Here is a 23,428-nt window from a genome sequence, read left to right as displayed (position 1 = left end):
ATATGTATAGTAAATTAAACACTCATTCCACACACAATCACACTGAAAACAGAAATAGTATAAATTGAATGCTCACGTGTTATATACTAGGATTAATATACACATCAAACCATACAGCTGCACACATTTGAACATAACATCAGTAGTTTTACTTTATTTCCACTTCATCACAAGAATGAAGAAATATCGATGTCTAATGGATATTAAAGAAACAATTATAATTTGATTAAAGGCAAGAAACAAAGACAAGATAAAGAGGAAGTGTCGCTTCATATAATCTAACTCTGAGAACAGAGAAAAAAGGTGCTGCATGTCATGTAGTTTATTTTTCCACTGCATTTAGCCCTGCTACATTTAAAGGGAGAGGTATCAAGTTCTATGAGTTGGCAGAACTAGTCCCTCTGGATCTGCTACGGTAAATCACACCCCCTGGTGCTAGAACTGAGCATTACATTCCAGCTTCCGTTCCTTGCGGTTTAAGAAATAATTGATACATTTTAATAAACATTCTAAGAAATTCTCACTAGCTATACTGCACCACCATATGCACTTGTGTTATAAAATTCTGGGCCTACATAAATACATAATTACTTATATATTACATAGCAGTTCAGGTGAATTTCCAGAGCATTTTGTCTACATTGTGAGAATTGTTGTGGCTCTGATCTTGGGTGGTGGCCAAGCTCAGGTTTGTGCTTCGCATGTGCTCACCACATGGAGAGATAATATAAATAAATAAAAAATCATTATTGCCTAAATATAAGTGTTCTTTCATGATGTCTATTTAAGATACCTTGATTCTCTTACAGCCTTTGGATTAGAGGTCAGTGCATTAGGAATGTATTTTTTTGTGTTTAGCCATTTGACATTCTATGTGACACACCAGAGATATCTATAATTGTCCATGTCAGTTAAGGTGCAGCTTAAAGTCTCCATTTCCTGTAACAGAATTGGTCTCTTTTAATTGCCAACTGGTTACTAACAAGCATATTTGAGCTTTTTTGTTTGTTAAAAACCATGATCAAGTCAAAGGTCTGTGTTCCAGATATGAAGCAATACCTCCCCCCATGGGTGTAATTCAATTTTAGATCTTTCGGGGATTCTTTAAAAAAATTTTTATAAAATAAAAATTCAAATGTAATACTATAACAATGCACTGCAATTCTTTAAATCTTTTATATTATTATAGTAAATAAAATACTCTTGGTAGGTGCATGCTAAGGGTTAAACAATGTGTGAGCACTCATTCCCAAATGAACATGCCTAACACATTCGCTCCACCATAAATTTATATTAACTTTTCAGTTACATTTTTTGATAGAAGAACAGCAGATTAAAAACTGAATGTGCCCATTTCAGAATAATTTTACAACTTCATGAGCACATTTTACTTACAATCATACTGTTCTCAGAAATCTCAGATTCATTAAGATGGAATGTTCTGTAAAGCCTGTCCGAGTTGTTTGAGTCAGTAATCAAAAGGGGTGGATTTTTTTTGTCTATGAATTGTAGATTATACATTATCAGGCTTATTCTTCACAGTTTACTATAGTAATTGTAGGGATTATTTCAGCTTTTAAATGCCAAAAAAGGCTCAACATTGGAATTTTCTTAAAATTGCATATATAAGCCAGGTAATTAATTTAAAATAAGGTAATGGATAGATGTCCTACATTTAAGTATGTGTTATTGCATTTTTTAAATGTCAAATACAAAGTTAAATAGCACATTTACTGTACACTTCCAGGCAAGAACATTTCACATTCTGTTATGAGACTGACAGCACTGATAACAAGGCTGGAGCTTAGAGTATGCAAATAAGAACACGGTAAGGGGGGCCACATTTTGCAGACAAGGTTGAGGATGTCTTTCATAATGTCTGTCTGTCACTTGCATCACTGCAATCATTCTAGACATCCACATACTAGGCATTGCTCAGAGCTACAGTAGGAATTTGCATTGATTTTTGCACTGAAAAATATGTTTCCACTGATGTTGCTGCCTGTAATTTGTAACCTAAGCTGTTGAAATGTATGACTTTCATGAATGTGACAGGTTTTATGGGAGTATTTGATAGGGTGTCTGAAAGATTACGAGACTGACAATGTCATGTACTCTATGAAACCTTGCAATACACATTTATATTAACAGAGGCTGATAAATAAAACCAAACAGAAGTTAAGTGAACTGAAATAAAATGAACTGAATGAAACACATAAATTCTCACAATCAAACAAAAGCTGATGCCTCTATGATGCATGGAAGAATATCTTATCAATAAGGCTGAAAACATAAGGATTAACTACTGCATGAAATATTATGAACAATAAATTTAAATAATTAAAATGCAATTATGTTTTTCTTCATTTATATATTACATTGTTCTGTTAAATCGTAAATATATTTTAAAATGTTCATGTAATATTAAAATGTACTAGCATGTGTACATATAAACATTAACCTAGTTTAATAAATCCTGTAAAAATATTTATTGCTAGTTTTTGTTAGCCACTGCATTTAACTGACACACAGGCATAATGTAAGCAATTACCAAAATCGAAAACATGCAAGTAAGTGCTTTATGCAAATCCATCAGCCACATTCCTTGCTGGTTATACTTGTTTGCCTAAAGAAGCATTCAAGAGGATCTCATTTGTTTTGTCATTGGCTTTCATTTATGATGGCTAAGAATGTGTATCACCAAGTATGAGTCAACAGCATACTTTGAACTACCTTACATTCTTTCAGCATCCCATCCCATTCAAATGAATGTATAAGACGTGAGGTAGCGAGTGGGTGAGGCTTTGATAAACCTGTCCCTTCTTGGGACAAGAACTTCAACCTCACTGACACAAAAGAATTGAAGTTCATCTTAACAAATCTAGAAGAGACATAGTAATAATTCTGTATATACTGCATACAATGAAACTGGCAGAGAGAGAGAGAGAGAGAGAGAGGGAGAGGGAGGGAGAGAAACAGAAACCAGAATATAAAGTTGCTGAACACGTGGAATAAGTATGGTGCTGTGAATAAACAACTTTATGCTCAAATCCATCTCCCATAATTTGACTTCATCACATATATACAACTATAAATAAAGGTTCTCCATATAATAACCCCTTGTTTAATATCTGTTCCAGCTTGAGCACACATTCATACTTAAATCTTGTCATGGTGTACTGCAAATATTGATGGCTATAATGAGAAACTGCACTGTTCCTCATTTGTAATTTGTCACTTTGGATAGTGGGGTCAGCTAAATGAATTAATATAAATGTCATGTCAATCACTATAGAGGTAAATTTCAGTCAGATCTGAGGGTTTACATTCGCCATGTGAAAAGTGTGCTATTCAAACATGATAAGTTAATTGATTTTGTATCTTCTCTTAAACCATTCATAAATAATAAATAATACAATTTAAAAATGTAAAAATAATTAAATATTTTGTAAACGACTTGATTCATGCATTTGTATTTTTCATAAATATTGCATACTGTAAATAAATGCACAAATACAATTAAGAATAAAACATAAAACAAAATAAAAGCACTTATACCTTCATATTTACATGGTTAAAAAAGGGAAAAGTATTTTAATTACATTATTACTACGTCCAAACAGTACACCAACAAAAACACAAATTGCCTATAGATTAAAAACAAGATAATTTGTACCTCACCTTTCACCCGGTATTAAACCTATTGAAAGTAGCTGATCAGGAACAGCGTTAACTTCTGCGGAATCTTTGTTTTCTCTTCTGTTGTCTGGTGTACTTTCACTGATTTGTACCCAGTTCCTGTGAGTGATATTTTCTCTGGCTGTCTCGACCTCTGTCACTGTCACCTCTCTCTGTTTGTGGCTTGTGTCTCTGGTGTGTCTGAAGGTCTCCTCTGTGGTGTGTTCTTGACTTTCACTGTCCTGTGTCCCTGGGAGAAATGTGGCTTTATCCTCAGTCTCTTCACTGCCGGTGTATTCCTCCCTCTCAGCGTGGTTATCAGTGCTTGTTTGGTATTTGCACCTTACCGTGTCCTCCGGTATTGTTATCTCTCTGCTTGACTGCTGCGGGGCCAAGGGGTGGAGACAAATCTCCAGGTGACTGTGTGTTTCCATTCTTGAATCAGCAAGTGATACCTTCACTGGCTCAGAGAAGGGAGGGGCGGAAGTGCATTCTTCAGGGACACATTCTTGATTGACTGGTAGGGCTGGTTTCAGTGGAGCGAGATGGTGAATCTGCTGCTCTGCTTGACCTGTCAACACTTCAATGCCTCCACATACCTCTGCTTCCATTGCACCTTGCATTGCAGATGCTTCTCTTGAGCTTTGAACCGTTTGTAATTCAGCTCCCTTTTCTTCAGCCACCTCATTTGTTTCAGGAAACTTGTAATGTATAATTTGCTGTTGTGATAAAACATCCATGATTTGCTTTAATCGGGTGTCTTTTTCTTGATTCGCTGGAACTACGTACTTATCATCACCTAGTTGACTTGGTTCCTCAAAGTCTTGGCCATATTTCTTCTTTCCAGAAATGTGAAGGTCATTTCCAGTGTTCATACTCTCTGCTGTGGTTTCAGCTTGGTCTTCCGTGATCTGTGCTGATTCATAGCCTTGAACAACTGTAAATTCTTGATGTTTATTATAAACGTCATCTAATCTACTTCCTTCCTCCGCTTCTGGTCCACATTTGTTCTGAAGATAATTTCTAGTAGTCAGAACTGCTGTGGTTTTAACCTGGTCAATCAACTCATGACTTTCTTGAGTAGATGACCCCTGGATGACCTCAGGATCTTCATACTCTTTTGTGTCTATCTCTGGGGTTTGAGAACTAACCAGCTGGTCTGAAACATCTAAGTGAGGGGGAGGATGAATTATATAGGCAGGTATGGCTTCAGAGGTCAAAGTGCTGGAGGTGCCACTGTCCAGAAAATCTGAGGAAGTTTCTGAACAGTTTGCTGATTTAGCTTGGTGGCTCTCCTTGCTTATTTGGTCTGGTTCTGATATTTCAGTTAGGGTTTCCACATCTGAAGAAGACATATAGTTAGAGAGGCCTCTCTGGGAATGGTCAGGGCTGATGGGATCTGAGGGACCTGAAAGGTCAAAGGTGACAGTTGGCTTAATGATGGTGTAGGTGCTCGACACAGCTGAATGAGGTAAACAGACTTTTGACTCATTCTCAAGAAGGACAGGTTCATCAGGACTAGGTTTCTCTAAGTCAGTGGCATATGTCAAGCAAGAATGATTGTTGGTTTCATAAGATTCCATTGAAGCAGTCTCACAATTAATCTGAGGGTGAGATTCTCTCAGTAAACATGAATCAGCAGTGGAATGTACAGTGATTGTGGGTAAACTCTCAGGTATTGAGCTTAAATCACTTTCAGAAACATCAGTATTGGAGAGAGATAAAATTGGCTTTCTATCAGTATCAGCATCCAAACTGTTCTCTGTGATTCTGGAGCAGGACACAGTGCTAGACAAAATCACATCTGGCATGGATGAAACATTATCGGCACTGGAAGGGTCAGAGTAGACTACGTCACTGTTGCTGGCAGACATGTTTCTGTTATTTGCAGCACTGTTTTGAGAATCTTCTTCCTCAGTAGATATAATATAACGTGGAAGACTGGAGGAATGTTCTGGAAGGGTATCGAGAGAATATGAGTTTGAGCTGGAACTCTGGGTCATAGTATTGTTTGAGGTGTAACCATCAAGGATGACAGAGGTGGAGCTATCGGGGATGGAACAAATGGAACTTTGCGGAATGGAAGAGATGGAACTTTGAGATGTCTGTGGAATGCAAGATGTGGAAGGGTCATGAATGACAGCCGTGGAACTCTCAGGGATGGAAGAGGTTACATCTTTTGATTCTTTACGTTCCAGGTGCGACTCTTTTTGAAAAGCCATTTCATTGTTGTTAGGAGTAATATCTGTGGTGATGGCATTGACCTCAACATCTGCTGAAATTCCTGACTTAGAGGTTTCAAAATCAGAGAAAGGATGATCATCCCTAAAAGAAACACCAATTGGGTTCAGATCTATGTTTGAATTATGGACTGTGCATGTGTCGGTACTGGCTGCAGCTTCCAGATCAGGAACAGGACTGAATGAGTCAGTAATGTTAGACTTGGAATTGGAGTAATGAGAGCTGAAGTACTGAGCAGATTTATCTGCAGATGGGCTATCTGGGGGTGTCTGGTAAACATCACTATCAGACAGTGAAGAGTCTATATAAGGTATTGATGTACTGTCCAGATCTGAAGGCATAACACCTGCATCCTCCTTATTAGGGCTAGGCATTTCACTTAGGTCATCCCGGGACTGGGATTGGTCAGAAGTAACGGAGGGTTCTGATGCAAAACCAGCCTGGTTTTGTTCTGTGTGTACCTGGTTGTCAAATTCTTCCTGTTCACTGATATAATCCTTGACCCCTGGGCCTTCACTATTGCTTGAAAGATCCTGGGATAGGTCTCTTTTCTTCTTCTTCTTCCAGGATAGGGACACAGCAAAGCCCTTGGTTTTACGAAGGTCAGTCTCCGAGTAACTGTGTTGCACCTTCTAAATAAAATGAAAAGATCAGAAAGTCAAAAAAGAAAGTATAGAAAGCAAGAAAAAAATAAGAAAAAGAAGTGAAGGGGAGAATGAATACAATGAAAAAGAGAAAGAAAGGAGACAATGATTAATGATCATGATCATTTACCTAAAATTATATAAAATAATATAAAATAATATAAAGGTGCATTCATATGCAGCAGTGCATTGTTGACATTTATATAAATAGGTCACAAATGTAAATAAATATATTTATTTCAGATACCATACAATCTTAATTGTAAAGCTCTTGCAAGTTAACACAAGAAACATTTTATGTCTCATAGTAACCTGTCTGATTTGCATGTTTTAAGGCACGACAGGAATGAGACAATGGTTCACTGGAAAGAGTTTATAGGCTCTTTGTTACTAAAGTATTCATGAAATACCCTACTATATTAGTTTTATTTACTGAATGGGATTCAATGACTTTTACTAATGACAACGAGAGCACATAACACAGAACAGAACAGAAGCACAATGAAAACAGTATTTGTTGTTAAACATCAAAGTTAAGTTTTAAATTAATCATAAATGAAGCCTGAAATTACAAAATGTAATTATTGTATATTTATATAAACAGTAACAAGCAAGAAAATCTAATTAATCAAAGAAATAATTAATAATTAAGAGATTAATAGATGCATTATGCACCTATGGCATTAGCACCCTAGTTCATATCTCCTTGGGAAATTAAATGTTGTCCTGCTGTCTGGTGAAATATGATAAGTCTGCTGCTTAAGTGCATTTTTAGTGTCTCATCTGATAACATCAGTGGATGAAATGTCATGAAGTGAGATAGAGAGAGATTTGTCTTTTTCTGTCAATCTGGGTGGAGGCCCTTTTATTCCTTGAACTGTGGGTGGTACTGTTCAAAATGACCATATCTGCTGGTCATCAGTCAACCTGTCATATAACTCAACCAATCGATGGGGTTTACTAGTGTTGTGAAATACACAACTCTGTCTCATTTCCAAAGTACACATATACTGAACATCTGAGTATCTCTGTTAACAAACATGACACATTTTTGTGCTACTGAATCTAATGTAAAACATCTGAAGACAAGCCTTAATTACATGTAAAGCCAAATAAAACTATCTATGAACCATTTATTAATAACTTTTATCCTGCTGGAATTACACTTTGATGATATTTCAACACTGCTAATCAATGCTATCTGCTTTTTTATTACGGAGTTACGCTTATCTGTGCCATAAATGAAACAGCATACATCAAAAGGCACTGTGTGAAACAACAACGTAAAAATAATTGTTATTTTTATCATATGACTCCAAATGCAACCTAAAGGAATTGCCATGGAAGAAGAAACCTTACAGGCATCTTGTCAGAAATTTCTGAAGAACTGCCCAAAGCTTAACCTGTCAGCACTGTGAGCACTTTATTGTGAAGCAACTGATTATTGTTTAGCCACAATAAACACACCCACACAAGCATGTAGGTACACACACATGCAAATAGCTCCACCTGTTGGTCAGGCAAAAAAAAAGAAAAAAAGAAAAAAGGATTTATAACCAAACTGAAGTGCTTGGTTCCTGATCTTACTACAACTAACTTAAAAATATGATATACATACATACATTTTATACATTTTTAAAAAGTACTTTAAAATAGTAAGCCAGATTACAGATGAACCACTTTAAATACTAACCAATAAACATAACAGCTCCATCTTAAATCCATGAATCAGATTTAAATAAAACCTTAGGATGCAGGACAGTAAAAAAAATATAAGTCCAACAAATCCATACAATTAACTAAACCAAGAATATATTATAGAAATAAAAATATTTTATTAATTAATTAGTGTAGTCTATTAATCTGAGTTTGAGCTGGAACTCTGGGTCATAGTATTGTTTGAGGTGTAACCATCAAGGATGACAGAGGTGGAGCTATCGGGGATGGAAGAAATGGAACTTTGCGGAATGGAAGAGATTGAACTTTGAGATGTCTGTGGAATGCAAGATGTGGAAGGGTCATGAATGACAGCCGTGGAACTCTCAGGGATGGAAGAGGTTACATCTTTTGATTCTTTATGTTCCAGGTGCGACTCTTTTTGAAAAGGCATTTCATTGTTGTTAGGAGTAATATCTGTGGTGATGGCATTGACCTCAACATCTGCTGAAATTCCTGACTTAGAGGTTTCAAAATCAGAGAAAGGATGATCATCCCTAAAAGAAACACCACTTGGGTTCAGATCTATGTTTGAATTATGGACTGTGCATGTCTTATGAGTCTTTAAAAAAAGAGGACAGGACAAAAGGTAGGAAGAACAATAAATTAGAACAATTATATAAATGCTAAATAACAAGAATAATAACCATTCAAAAAGAGGGACCATCCTGTTTTCCACACAACCCAGTGCTCCTAAAATGACATATAGCATAATTTGCCTCAATCATCCGTGTTCTTCATCACGTCTGTGCATGTCTCTCGTGCAAAAATGGTATGCATATTACTTCTGGATTACTGAACATAAGCTTGAGAGGGGAGACTAAATCATACCTTCATTACATCTTTGTCATCATCAACTGTTTGTTTATTTATTCAAAATATGGATATATTCAATATGGAAAACATATGAGATGGACTATAGCAATTAACAATTCTGAAACAATAATAATTGATATTTGGGATCAGGGTGCACTTAAAAGCATGCTTGATTTTTTGTTTATTTTCCATTTTATTAATTATTCTGTGATAAAGTTTTTCTACAAAACATCTGTTAAACATATATTGAGAAAGAGGGTGTAGTTGCAACATTTACCAGCAGGTGGCAAAGACAACTTAAAACCTTAAATCCTTGGTCATAGAAGGAGGATGAACTGTGTAGTATTATTGTTATTATTTTCCTGCACTCTATTGGCTGTGCTAATTACCTTACTTTTCAAGCTCTGTGTTTGAATATTACTGAAATATGTACCGTGTTCTTGCATTGCAACACATACACTGAAAGTGTTGGACAAATTAACTGTAAAATAAGAAAAATTTTAAAAAATTGTTATCATATGCATTGCATAGACATACATATGTTAGTTAAAAAATCAGACTGATTAACAAGTGTAGTGCTCTCTAACCTTTGACCTGAGAAGAGTGCCAAACAGAGATGTCTTGCGTTTAGTCCACTTCTCATCATCGTGAGTTTCACTGTCGCCAGCTCCCAATGTCCCAGAATCAGTTCTGTAGAAGATGACATTCAGTTAGAGATCTGGAGATTGGCAATTCGGTTTAAAGTTCAGATAAATGCACAAAGAGAGCAAACAAAAAGTGACCTGGAGTTTACTGTGTGGCGCCAATGCTCGAGTCAGTCAGCCAAAATGACAAGAATGTACAACATTAAATGATCTGTCTTTCCTAAGACCGACAGCTCATCCAAATACAATGTGTAAACAGCTTATTAATTTTCTTAAAAATATAAAGTACTTTCAGAGAACAAGACGTAGACACACAACACACACTAAAACACATGGACTTACTAACACAAACATAACACTAACACATCCACTATACAGCACCATCTAAAATAACTTAAGTAAAGTGAGTGCAAATCAAGAGTGAATACAGTCATGCAGGCAGGAATTCAGGCGTCAGTGCATCATGGCTCTGATTCACCTTCTTAATTGTGTGCCATCACACATTCTTATAATATCTCAGCTCGGATTTGAATATTAAAAAAGAAATATTAAGGTGGAACAGGTGCATCCAAAAAAGTCCCCATCATGAAGGAAGCAATCACATTTTTTGAAAGTGAATCACGTCGTTGTCATTCACATAAACCTATTTTAAACAAAGAGCAACTGTTACTTGAGCAACTTGAATGACTGATGATACATTGAAGTAACTTATGCTTTTAGTTATGTGATAGAAGCATGTTCATGTCATGTAGTCAGCTCAGACTGATTCTACAACTTCAAAGTTTTCAATTGCATGCATGTACATGTATTAACGATCTAGGAACCTGAACCGTATGTGAGAGCACTCAGAAGGGAGTTTTGTGAGGCCTAAAGATTGCAGGGTCTTTTGCTAGATATTTTGCTTCACATTCCTAACCCACCTTTAACCCCCCCAGGCACATGACACTAAAAATGTGTTTGTTCACACATTGATGCATGCCATGCACATTTAAAACTTAACCTGAGCATAATCACTGACATGATATTTCTTATTAACCTGTACCAGTAAAAATATTGTGACTCTTTAAAGGTCTCACCTTCACAGGTATCAGTGTCATGCCAACAGCATCAGGTGAAAACAAACTGAAACTTTCACTCACATATCTACGTTTTTTTTTTTTATCAAGCTTTTCCCCAGAGGGAACAGCCAAAGGTATGAGTTTCGCTCTGTGTGATGGAAGAGAGTAAGTATGCGGTGTGGCCTGTTCCTGTAGGTATAACTATATCATTTGCTGGCAGCACAGAAAACTGACTCAAAAGGGAAAAAGATGCATTGGTGTCATGCAGAGTTATATTCATTTTCTTAAAATAGCGAGGCAGGAAATTGATTCCTGGCCCTTACATTTATTTTACAGAGCATAGGAAACTAAACAGGTAATTTATAAAATAAAATAAAAATATATACAGTATAAAAAAATTATTTCCCCAACAGTTTTTTAAAAATTATTTTCATGTTATGGCTGAAAACTATGGAAGCTCGTTTCCACCACTGAGTAAAAAAAACTTTTTTGTGACTTTTTTTCTCTCGAAATTGTGAGATATAAATTCACATTTGCAAGTAATTAAAGCCCAATTTTTGAAGGGGAAAAGACTGAAATGTTCTCTGAATTGCAAGTTTACATCTCACAATTCTGACTTCTAAAATCAGAACCACAAGTTTGTATAACTCAATTCTGAAAAAAAAAAAAAAGTTGTCAGAACTGCGAGAAAAAAGTCCTAATTTCCTTTTTTATTTTTTTATTCACTGGTGGAAATGGGCTTCCATAGATAACTGATATTAAACTTTCATACCATTTGATCTAAATACATTTTAAATTACAAAAATTTTAAACTTTAGCTAAGACTTCTCTCTGGTCTGGTTGGCAGTTTCTCTCTGGTTGTGAGTGATATCTGCAGCTGGATTCTCAACTTACAAACACTTTCACATCCTACACATTGTTAGTCTACTATCAGAGACAATTATAAACTATGTTGAGTCTGTCTAAACTGGCAAAAGGATTGATGATTTTAAATGTATTGCTGTCACATGACCTCACTGTGAGTACACAGTTTGTTTGCCTTTGTGTCACAGTTTATTTGGGAATGGAGACACATGGCGAACAGTGTTTGAATAAAGCATCACAACGTATTGTGCCAAGCAAACAGAAGAAAGATCCTGTCTGTTACAACAGGCAGGTTCTGAAGAACAGTCACATGTCAGGGTATTTTTATAAGTTTACAGCAGGTTGCTCACCTGAGGGAGGAGCTTTTTTGGCAGTACAAATAACCTACAATATTTAAGTACAAAAGCTGGTTGTTCAGGGTTTTAATTGGCTAAGCTGTGTGAATATGCAAATCCAAACATCCAAACAAACATGTTCTTCACACAGTATTAGCGATTAAAGCGATAGGTCATTTTACATGATTAAACTCAAAACCCCCATTAACCTACATTCAGTCCAAACATTTCTGGTATAAGTGTCATCATGATTAGCTGCATAATTTGTAGATTTGTCAACTCTGCAGCCTTAAATTTACCAACGTTCTACCACCCTTGAAATTATGGAACAATTAAAATCATTACTTGACTATGAGTTATATGACACACTTATATGACTGAAAGGTTCCATAAAGAAACACTAAAATTGCAATTGACCTCTTTCTGAGCACATTCACCCGCTGACTAGATGAAGCTGAAGAGCGTATTCAAACTCAGCCAAGACCAAAAGTCCGCTGCATAACAAGTCCTACAGTAACTGTTTTAAGGTACTTGTGTACCATTTGAGCTCCCAAGTGTCCCAAATAAGCCCCCAATGTTTTTTAAATGTTGATGTTTGTAGCAGTTTGTGAGACTTCGCTTTAGGAATCCCCAGTCACTTTAAGAGTCCTTAAATTGTTTTCCTTTACTTTTTTCCAAATTTGTCCCTACAATTAGGGCTACACGATAAATAGAATGCGATTAATCGCGATTTTCATGCACATTTGGTCAGTAAAGCCGATTCTGTGATTAGTAGTACTACTGTATATCTCTATCACCTGCTTTCAGGTGGAGCAGCATTTACTACAAAGAGCTGTAGTTCTCTGACAAGCTGCGCAAAATCATGTTCATAATCGCAGACGAAATAATCGTAGGTTTATAAAAATCAACTAAATCGTTCGTGATAATGACTTCTGAGTGAACTACGGCTCTGTTTAGTAAATGCTGCTCCAACTGAGAGCACGTGAAAATACCTCATTTAATAACATGTTTTTACTCCAAACTCCGAGTGTTAGAAATGAATCCTTCTGTGAGATGATGTGGCTTCTTAAACAGAATAATTAAGGCACACACTATTTAATTGTATTCTAAGCAATGATAATGTTGATTAGCATTTCATTATAGATATAGTTTATTATGATGAAAATTCTAATAATAAGAACTAGGGCTGAAACACATTTTATTCGATTACTCGAATAATCGATGGAATTTTTGGTAGAATACTCTATTACTAAAATATTCGATAGCTACAGCCCTAATAAGAACTTAAACCATATATTGCCATAGTTGTGTGTTTACTAGACAAGTTGATTCAATAAAAGCAGTTAAATCTTCTGTTTATTCAGCTGGATTTCTTCTTCGGGGGATATATTTGGATTTTCAGCATGAGTGCGCCCTCTGGCCTTTGGTTGGAGATTTACTACCGATCACAGAACTGTGCTTCATTGAAAGATACGCATGAGAATTGCAGCTTCTGCCTAATCACGATTTATTGCCTTTGCAATTTAATTTTGATTAATTGTACAGCTCTACCTACAGTGAAAATAACGTTGGTAAAAATGTTGAATGTGCTCTTATCACAATGAATTCACTTAAAGGGATAGTTCTCCCAAAAGGAAGATTCTGTCATTAATTCTCACCCTCATGCCATTCCAAACCCGTAAGACCTTCGTTCATCTTTGGAACACGAAGTAAGATATTTTTGGATGAAATGCAGAAAACAAAAATAACGACTTTATTCAACAATTATTCTCCCCAGAGTTACCGTCTTCCACCATTTTGGAGAGTACCATGACTAGGGTTGGGAATCATTCGAAATGTTCCCATTCCGGTTCTGCCTAACAGTTCCGGTTCCGTTAATATGATTAAACAACTATTAAAAAATAGTAAGGAAAAATGCACAATACTCAACTACTCAATGCTCAATACTGTTTATTACTTACTGTCAACATAATTTAAAGTTTAGTAATGTCAAAATTCAACATATATTAGTATATTATGGAAGTCGTGGCCTAGTTGTTAGAGAGTTTGACTCCTAAGGATGTCGGTTTGAGTCTCGGACCGGCAATACCACGACTGAAGTGCCCTTGAGCAAGGCACCAAACCCCCAACTGCTCCCCAGGCACTGCAGTATAAATGGCCGCCCACTGCTCTGGGTGTGTGTTCACGGTGTGTGCGTGTTCACTGCTGTGTGTGTGCATGCACTTTCCCCTGAAAGTAAACAACATTGAATACACTGATTATGTTTTGGGGAAAGCATGCACATGCATCGTGGTACTCTCCAAAAATGTGGAAGACGGTAACTTAGGGAGAAGATTTGTTGAATAGCCTAATGTTATTTTTATTTTTTTATGCACAAAAAGTATTCTCATAGCTTCACTAAATTTAAGTTGAGGCACTAATATCACGTAGTTTTACCAATGTCCATACTATGTTTCTGGGCCTGGGAACATTTAAGTTGCATTGCGTCTGTGCAGGTAAGAAAGCTTTCTGATTTCATCAAAAATATCTTAATTTGAGTTCTGAAGATGAACAAAGGCCTTAACATAATATAACAGAATTTTCATTTTGAGGTGAACTATCCCTTTAAGATATTCAGTCAGTTCTTATGTTTGTTTTGGAACAATATGGGTCAAATATTTCTTATGAAATCACTTGAAAAAAAGTTATTTTTATAATTGATAATTGCAGGACGTTTATATTTTGTGTCTCAAGAAGCTTACTGAATATTTTATTTACACCAAAAAAGTCACAAACAATTTGTATTAGTCATGTAATCAAATAATCAAGCAATAAACTTATATAATTATGTAATCAATCTGTTCAATTAAGCAATATCACAAGCACAGAAGTGTTACTGGATCTTATAATTTTATATTTTATATAAACTTACATTTCAAACAAAACCTAGACAACAACAACAATACAATTACAACAATAAAATGTAATAATAACATTAAAATAGTCTATAATAATTTAAGGTGCCAAAAGGTTAACAGAATAATTTATTTCCCGAATATATTTCAAAATACTACTACTACTAATAATAATATTTAATAGAAAATAAATCCTACAAATTACAGCAGAACAGAATAGAAAATATAACACAAGTCCTTTATCATTAGTCTCTGAAAACTACCTGGGCAATCAAATTAGAGGAAAAACAGACTTTGACTGTACAGAACAGCCTAGCTGGTTTTTAAATACCTACAGAATAAATCATTGAGAATTTCAATAAGCTTGTAGTTTGTAAATTCTGTATCGTTTAAACCTACAGATGACAGATATTGGTTTTAGACTGTCAGGAAACATGGACAAAAATTAAGCATAGATCATATTAGCGGCAAACATAATGAAATAGTTTTACCTTGCAGCCTTTAGACTCTCCGTACTCTCCGATTTCTTTGACTTCCTTTTAAATGTTTTGAGAAATCCTTTGCCGCTGTCATCTTTCTCTACAGACTCTTTGAGATTTACTTCACTTTTAGAAAACAAATTCCTCAAAGATTTTTTGGTGGAAAAACTCTTTTTCGCCATGGTGAAACTTCAAAAGGATTAGGCGACTGCAGAAGCACGCGAATGAATTGTGTCAAATTGTATTACGATGCACTGCGTCGACGCAGGTAGAAGTACCTGCTCTCTAGAACACCGTCAAACCTTGCTCTCTCGTCAACAGATGCTCTAGCTGTTTCAAAGCTATAGTGAGACACCTACCGAGTGTTTTGTATCATAGGCACGCTCTAAAAACTCAGCGGATGCGCGCGCCCCTGATTTAAATATACTCTATACGGTTATGAAACGCAACCAACTCGACTTCATTTAATGTGTTAGCTAGGGTTATTGAGTCATCAAAATGAATCGAATCTTTTGAATCAGATTAGTTCACTAATTCGATCAGTGACCATTTGTTCGGGATCTGTGTGTTATGTATGAGTAATGAATCATTAATTTCTCCTTAAAATCAAGTCAATCATGGCGGGCACAATTATGAAATTATGAAAATGAGTGACTAAGAGACTTTTCCCCCATTGAAACAAACCTTTAAAAAATGTTCCAATGTTGTCAACTGATCAAGCTGCCGCAAATAACAAACTAAGCGTTTCATTAACGTCATTTAATAATTTCCATAATTAAAAAATGATTCGTTTATTATTATTATTAGTAGTAGGCTATTATTGTAGCTATTCGCGAATGTTTTTTTTTCTCGAAAGAAACACTAAAAGCACAAATAGCCTAGCCTAACATAAAATTATTTCAGCTGATTCTCAAAATCCATACTAAGCTTTTAATTTACCTTTCTTTCTTTCTTTCTTTCTTTCTTTCTTTCTTTCTTTCTTTCTTTCTTTCTTTCTTTCTTTCTTTCTTTCTTTCTTTCTTTCTTTCTTTCTTTCTTTCTTTCTTTCTTTCTTTCTTTCTTTCTTTCTTTCGTTGTTGTTACCAGCTGGCGTCTGTCAGCATGGAGAATGACAGGTAAACAGACCCGCAAAAAAACAACAACAACAACAACAAAAAAATAAATAAATAAATAAATAAATAGATAAATAAATAAATAAATAAATAAATAAATAAATAAATAATACAGACAAAAACAACAACAACAACAACAAAAAAAAATGTTAAAGAAGGTTAGGTTTGGTTCAGTGACGCCCAGATACTCGATTTCTATTATCCTACAATGTCTGTTCACTATATAAATATTTAGTTATTTTATCATCCTAACGTCTGAATCAGTAGGCTAGGCCTACTGGTTTGATTCTATAGAAGCTATAGCTTTGTTACAGTTTATAGGGTGAATACAGGTTGAAGCTTGATTGTACAGTTAACAGGTAATACAATGCAAGGTAAAGATTGACTGTATTGAAAACAGCAATTAGTGTGCAATCAGAAAATAAGGGAAAAGAAGGTGAGGCAGGAAGTTCAGTTTATGCTGTGAAAAAAGGATGAGAAGAACAAAATGTAGATTCAGAATACAATATTTAACATTGGACGCATCAAAGTACATTTAAAGTGTTTAGAGAACGTAGCGATATGTATTTAATTAAGATACAGGATAATTTGATAAATCAGGAATGGCTTAATTTACCAGAACAGCTGGCCCACTTTACCTGAAAAAAAAAGAGTGCATTGCGATCTCAAGAAGTTTACCGGTGCATAAACCTTGCAAATAACATGTTATATAAACTGTATTCAAGTTGAAATATTAGCTGGACCTTAAAGTTAACAGAAGTAAATATTTTTATTTTATTATTTTATAAAATTGTAAATTGTATGTTTTACAAAAACTGGCCCACATTACCTTAAGTCACCTTATAATTTTAGTTCACTTGTTTTTGTTACTTTCCTGGTACAGACCTCTAGCATACACTAGCTGTAGGACTATAAGAAATGTGCTCATAGGGTGACCTTGACTATTTAACTACTGTCCCTCAGTGCTACTATTTGCTATAGATTTTTTTTTTTTAATGTAAAATCTTTCTTTTGTTTTAATCTTTTGAACAACTATCAAAACAATTGTTTCTTTTGTCAACTCAAATGTGGACAGCCACAGCACCTTTACCCTTTGAAAAGCAAGTGTGTTGTAACCAAATTTGAAAATCTAACAGAAATAGGCCCAATTATTCAAGCAAATATGACTGCACCTACACTGTACTTGTGCTTCCTGCTCCACAAGAAATGATGACATTTATTCGTCAGCAGATGTCGCCACACTACTAAACAATCTTTTTTAGCATGCGCTTTCACACTTGAAGTGGTAACCACTTTATATAAAAATATATACATTTTTATTTATATTTATGTTTTTATAAAACAAGTTTTAATCAAACGTAAGAGTTGAACTGTGGCAGATATAAATATCTTCCCATAAATATCTATTATCAGAAAACTTTAAATCAGATTGTAAGACATGTATGCAAAACAAATAAGGGTAAAATGTAAGAATCAAACATGCAGTGCAATGGGGTCTTGTGATGTATTTAGTTCAATGCATATTGAAACATTCTTCGCTGCATACTGTTCACACAACATTTAACCATAAGGTGCAATGTAATTCGATACTGTGCAGTGTAGGCCTAGGCCTATTGTCAACACATAACACAACCAAAACCTTCCTACATAGTGATAACATCCTTTGACCTGCAGTTTGCGCTAATTTACCAAAAACGTGAAAGCATAGGCTACTAGTTGAATCTCTGAACTGAAATTATAGCTACAAGTCAAGTGAATTTCGTAAGAGATAGTTTCTGAGAAAAATAAGCCTAATATTTCATTTATATTAGGCTAGTCATATATCAAAGAGCGACAAGTAATGTATAATTGTATAACATGAACGTAACAATGGCTAAAATATAAAGTGATTATACAACCAGCAGTCAAAAACAATGATCTTTAACACACCTATGGTTACTCATACTGTATGCATTCAAACACAGAGCTGAGGTGGAACTTTTTCAGCAGTTATAGATTGAATTCAGTTTCTGGTTTCAGACATAACTGAAATTAATTTTATAGTATTGACAGAGCTTGTTTGCAGGATATCACCCATCCATCTGAACCATGAAAGAAGAATGTTTAACAGGTATGCACGTTGAAAATAAAATAAAATAATTAATTGATAAAAAACGATGAATGTGAGTCCAAATTCATTGCTCTGACTAGAAGCATCATATACAGTACATTAAAACTGAGGAGAAATCAAAGCAGTGCCTCTCATGCAAAATGCAAATTTGACTGAGTTCAACTTCCTTACTCTGGTTAATTACTCAATTGATAAGGATTTTAATATCAGCTAAGGAAGTTACTGCTACTTTGATGTGCCACAAGAGGCTATGCTTTGAGTCTGAATGTATTATTTTAGACAGACACTTTTCCACTACAGAATTAACTTGATAAGTATAGGGGGAAAAAAATCTGTCTAAAATGCTGAAAGTAGAAATAAACACTTAATGAGTTTAATTATGAGTCGTCTTTTCCACAGATCATATGCTAAAGTTCACTCCTTCATCATTTCCTCATGCTTCTGTCACCTGAAACTCCCATGACTTTGAAATGTGATGGAAAATGCCCTGCTCTTTTCCATACAACAAGTGCATTGTGATCACTCGCTGTTAAACTCAATTACAAATAAAGAAAAATTATACAAAAGTAACATTCAAAAACAGGTGCATGACGCCGCTGACAAAAGAGGATTTGTCTGCATTTGTCTGGTTCAGTACTGTCATACTGGCTTTCATTTGTTTGTCTTTTCATATGAGAAAAGGACAGGTCTACTTCCTATTTTGGTAAATGTTTTCTCCGAGGTCCATGATTAAATAATCAATCCTAAATAGCAAATGACACAGCAGATTGAGAAACATGACATGACCACTGCACCACTTAGTCACGAGTATTTGACTGGCAAAAGGAGTGTATGAACATTTGAACAAGTCTGTGACTAATCTGGTGTGTGGAAAACAGAACGATGTTGCCCAGTTGACATACCAGGGCATGTCCAGACCTTCAAAAAACACAAAGATGTCAACAACAAATGTCATGCAGGTATGATTTTTTCATGGTCCACTTATGAAAACTTCCTGGTCACACCACAGATCACTGACATTAGCAACATCATTTCCAACAATGGAGGCAGCCGTATTAAAAGGCCACACAGATACACAGAAATGTCTGTTATGTGGAAGTCTTGTTACAAGGTAAAACTCTTTCTCTGGAAAAGTGGGAGGGGTATATCTTTGTTGATTGTGTATACCTGGTCTAGGAGTCTCATCATGGCTTCGTTTGCTATATTTTAAAGTCTGTATATGTTATGACAAGATATAGGATCAGTTGACTTATGCTAGTTGTGATGAGATGCAACAATCAGCAGGTACCCCCTGCAATACATAATTCATAAAAAAAAGTGGATTTAAATAAATAAAACAAATTGAGACAAAATAAAAATGTTAACCGAACAAATTTAAATTAAGCAAAAGTGATTTATTGTTGCATAAAGTGCAAGTTGTTTATGTTTTCTGTTTTTTTTTACATTGTGGCAAGGAAAATGTGATTGTGAAAGTACCCACTTCACACTTATTGAAGAACTGTGTTGTTTTGCATGCTGAGGAAGAACAGAAACAGAAAAAAAAAAACGTTTGCAGTTGGAGGTGAGGCATCAAACTGAAATAAACCAGGACACACAGCACAAAAATTCTTGATCTTGTTTGTGCATTTGAGTGCGTCCAATTGTACAAAGATGATCAGATTACACAGAAGGAAACAATTCCTTGTACTACCTAAAATAAAAAGAAAGTAGAAAGGTCAGTTAGGCAGATTGCCTGTCAGTCATTCAACCCTTTTAATGTTGCTTTAAACAAAACAGGTTAATCCGTGCACAGTTATCTGGAAGTAAGCCTGTATAGTTGTTATGGCGCAAATTAGGTGTGAAACATTTCTAGTGAAGATTTTTGTTGAAATGTATGACAAGGAACGTGTGACCATAATAAATATGTACAGGGAAATTCTGGATTTAACTCAGCCATACATTTGATTTAGTTAGAAGTGAGGCACATTATCTAATGTGTCATCAGCTTTTTAGTGTGCGACCGTGTGCATATTTGGAATTCACTTGAGACTTTTAATCATGCTTGGGTTTTTGAGTCAGAACTGAAGAAGAAAAAGCGAAAATGCATTGAAGCGTTAAAACTGGCTGTTGAGTATAATAGATAACATGCAATGTTTAGATGTTTATTCATAGCAACAGTCTCTCTTGCCCTTTGGACACTCACCCACACATATATTAGTAATGTGACCTGCCAGTTTCTTTTTCTTCTTCTTCTTTTTCTTAAATTCTTTATGCGTAGGATGTGCAAAATCCGATGGTATCAAATATTTGATGTTCTTTATTTCCATGTATTAAATGTGCAAATAGTAACTGAACACAAATCAAATACTGCCTAAAAGGCACTTTGAATCTTTAAAAAAATTAAACATTTTTCAAACATGTTTCAAAAACACATAAAGAGTAACATTAACCTATATTAATGAATACTTTAACAGTATAGTTAATTGTTAGTTCATAATAGCCAATGCATTTAATACTTATTTGCATTAACAACTTGAAAAGTTATGTAATTAAAAATTCCACTGTATTGCTCTAAAAAGGCACCCAAGCATGTAAGATCTGTCAGTCAGGATATGTGTCGCCTTGGTCCTGTGTGATAATTACTGAATGTTGCTTTTCCAGACCTCTCAGGTTCGCTGGAAAGGATGGTGCCGGTTGTACTTTCAATTCTCTTGTAGTCATAGATACATAATGACTGCACTTCAAAGTGATTTATGGATAAGACAAGAAAGAAGTCAAATGGTAAGCTGCCAGTCTGGCCAAAAGCCCAGGAATGTTGTCATTTCAATAGTATTCAAATTACACAGAAGTCTTCTAGTAAGAGGGCAGTAAATTACATTAATAGAGCAAAATGATCATGGAACATCAAATGAAAATGATTTTCTAACACAATATTATTTTTATTTGAACTATTTCCTTTAAGGCTTTTAGGTGTAACTTTGATGCGCTTTTTAAAATGACGTTTCGCCCGATTGAAAAAGGTGTGGCAAAATTATATTTTAAAACCTTTTCACAATTGAGTAGCACCTAAAGGGATACTGCAGAATTAGATCATACATCACACTCCATTACCTTATAACTACAGAAAGATTTTATTTTGTGTAGGATTAAAGCCACCTTACTCACATGGAAAAACTGATTTGTAGGTTTCATAATATATCTGGAATCTTCCCTTAGGAAAAAAAAAAAGGATTTACTATGAAACCATGTCCTCTTGGAAATTACTTAGAAAGTTCACAAATGATTACAAAGAAATGACCAGTAATGTATTGAATTAAACACAAAACTTTCAGCAGAAAGACTGAAATAGTGGTAAATGTTCCTCAATAATCTGTTTACTTTGAGAAAAAAAAAAAAAAAAAAAAAAAAAAAATATATATATATATATATATATATATATATATATATATATATATATATATATATATATTCTTTTTTTTTTTTTACAGTGTAGTCAATACACTTGACTATTTTGTGAACAAAATTAAAATAAATGTTGCATGCCATCATGGTTAGGTATGTTTTTGAGATGATAACACTAGGTTTTATGCATTTAAACTACTTTTGCCCCAGTGCTGCGCTGGCCAACGTTGACAGGAACTAAGCTTCTGGGTTTCAGAGAATGACTTACTAGCAATTACTGAATGCATGAAGTTTTAAGTCTGTGCAGGAAGGCAATGCAAGTACTCTGAACATGTCACACACACACACACCCACAGTGACAAACACACACGTACACACTCCTCATGTCATTTACAGCAAGTCAAGTTCCACTCTTTCTTTCTTTCTCTGTGGTGTGTTTTCACATGCTTCTCTCTGTTTCTTTCTCCTTTCTGCCATAAAAGGGCCTCTTGCAACTTCTCCTAAGATGTATTCAGAGTGGTGGTTTGACATGCTGTCAATGACAGATGTAGTCTTTCTCTGTCGTTCTCTCACACAAACCCTGCTGAGGTGTGTTTGTTCTGGTCTGAGGTGTGTGTGTGTGTGGGGCTCTCCCTTCATGTAAGTGCCCTTGAGGGGAGAAGAGGGGAGGCTATGACAAAAGGAAACAGATAAGTGTCGTACTCAAGAGAGAACAGAGAAGCCATGAGGCATTACTTACTGTAACTGCTTTGTCTTCCGTTCCTGACATTTATGATATTCATACCAAAGTTTTACCTGCTTATAGTGACAAGAAGAGTGGTTTGGTAAAAGTACAGGTCAGCATTGCGCAGGAATGGTGACTGAGCATGATGTAAACTGCCAGATAAGTTACGCAAATCAGTGCTTTGCTTAATATTAACCTCCAGTTTCCCAAACAGAAGAACTGTGTTACTTTTACATAGTTATATAATTGCAAGTTCTTCTGAACTCAACTGTATTTTTAAGGCTAGTTCAACAAAATAAGCCATGTTTTGTTTGGAGCGGTGCAAACCATCATTGAAATGTTTCAGAAAGTCAGAGTTTCTTTAGTTATTGTTATCATCTTTTATTATATAATAGCTAGGAGGAGTTAGTTTGAAACCAAAACTGTTTTTGCTGTAAATTCCACTGTAAAGTAAGAGTAGGTAAAGGTTGAAGGTGTTTTTTTTGTTGTTGTTGTTTTTGTTTTAATGTCAAAATGAAAAAAAAGTGTTGCATGTGATGGTGGGCATTTTTGATCAGTCCTAGCTGATGAGCAACAATTTCAGTTCCTCTACTTTCTAGAAATACGACCACAGAGATCAACTTTCGTGTGGGACTTTCAAACGAATAAGCCTGATGGGTGTTGTATGAGTGTGTGGGTGTGAAAACTTGATTCTATTGACAGAAAGGTCATTAACAGCAAAAGACAGAAAGA

General features: G+C 35.2%; 1 protein-coding gene across 1 annotated transcript in view; it reads right to left on the bottom strand.

Annotated features, from left to right (window-relative positions):
* The window catches only part of crybg2 (crystallin beta-gamma domain containing 2), a 29,256-nt gene extending 13,595 nt beyond the window's left edge, over positions 1 to 15,661 (bottom strand). Inside the window, exons 1-3 of the mRNA XM_052584961.1 lie at positions 15,382 to 15,661; positions 9,683 to 9,785; positions 3,682 to 6,551 (exon numbers count right to left, since the gene is read on the bottom strand). Of these exons, the coding sequence (XP_052440921.1) occupies positions 3,682 to 6,551; positions 9,683 to 9,785; positions 15,382 to 15,551 (3,143 nt within the window). The 5' untranslated portion in view covers positions 15,552 to 15,661. The remainder of the gene's footprint in view (positions 1 to 3,681; positions 6,552 to 9,682; positions 9,786 to 15,381) is intronic.
* Positions 15,662 to 23,428: the final 7,767 nt, after the last annotated feature.

Source organism: Carassius gibelio, chromosome B19 (genome assembly GCF_023724105.1).
Source record: "Carassius gibelio isolate Cgi1373 ecotype wild population from Czech Republic chromosome B19, carGib1.2-hapl.c, whole genome shotgun sequence".
Lineage (NCBI taxonomy): Eukaryota > Metazoa > Chordata > Actinopteri > Cypriniformes > Cyprinidae > Carassius > Carassius gibelio.
The sequence above is the reverse complement of the archived record's forward strand: the minus strand, read 5'-3'. Positions and strand labels throughout refer to the sequence as shown.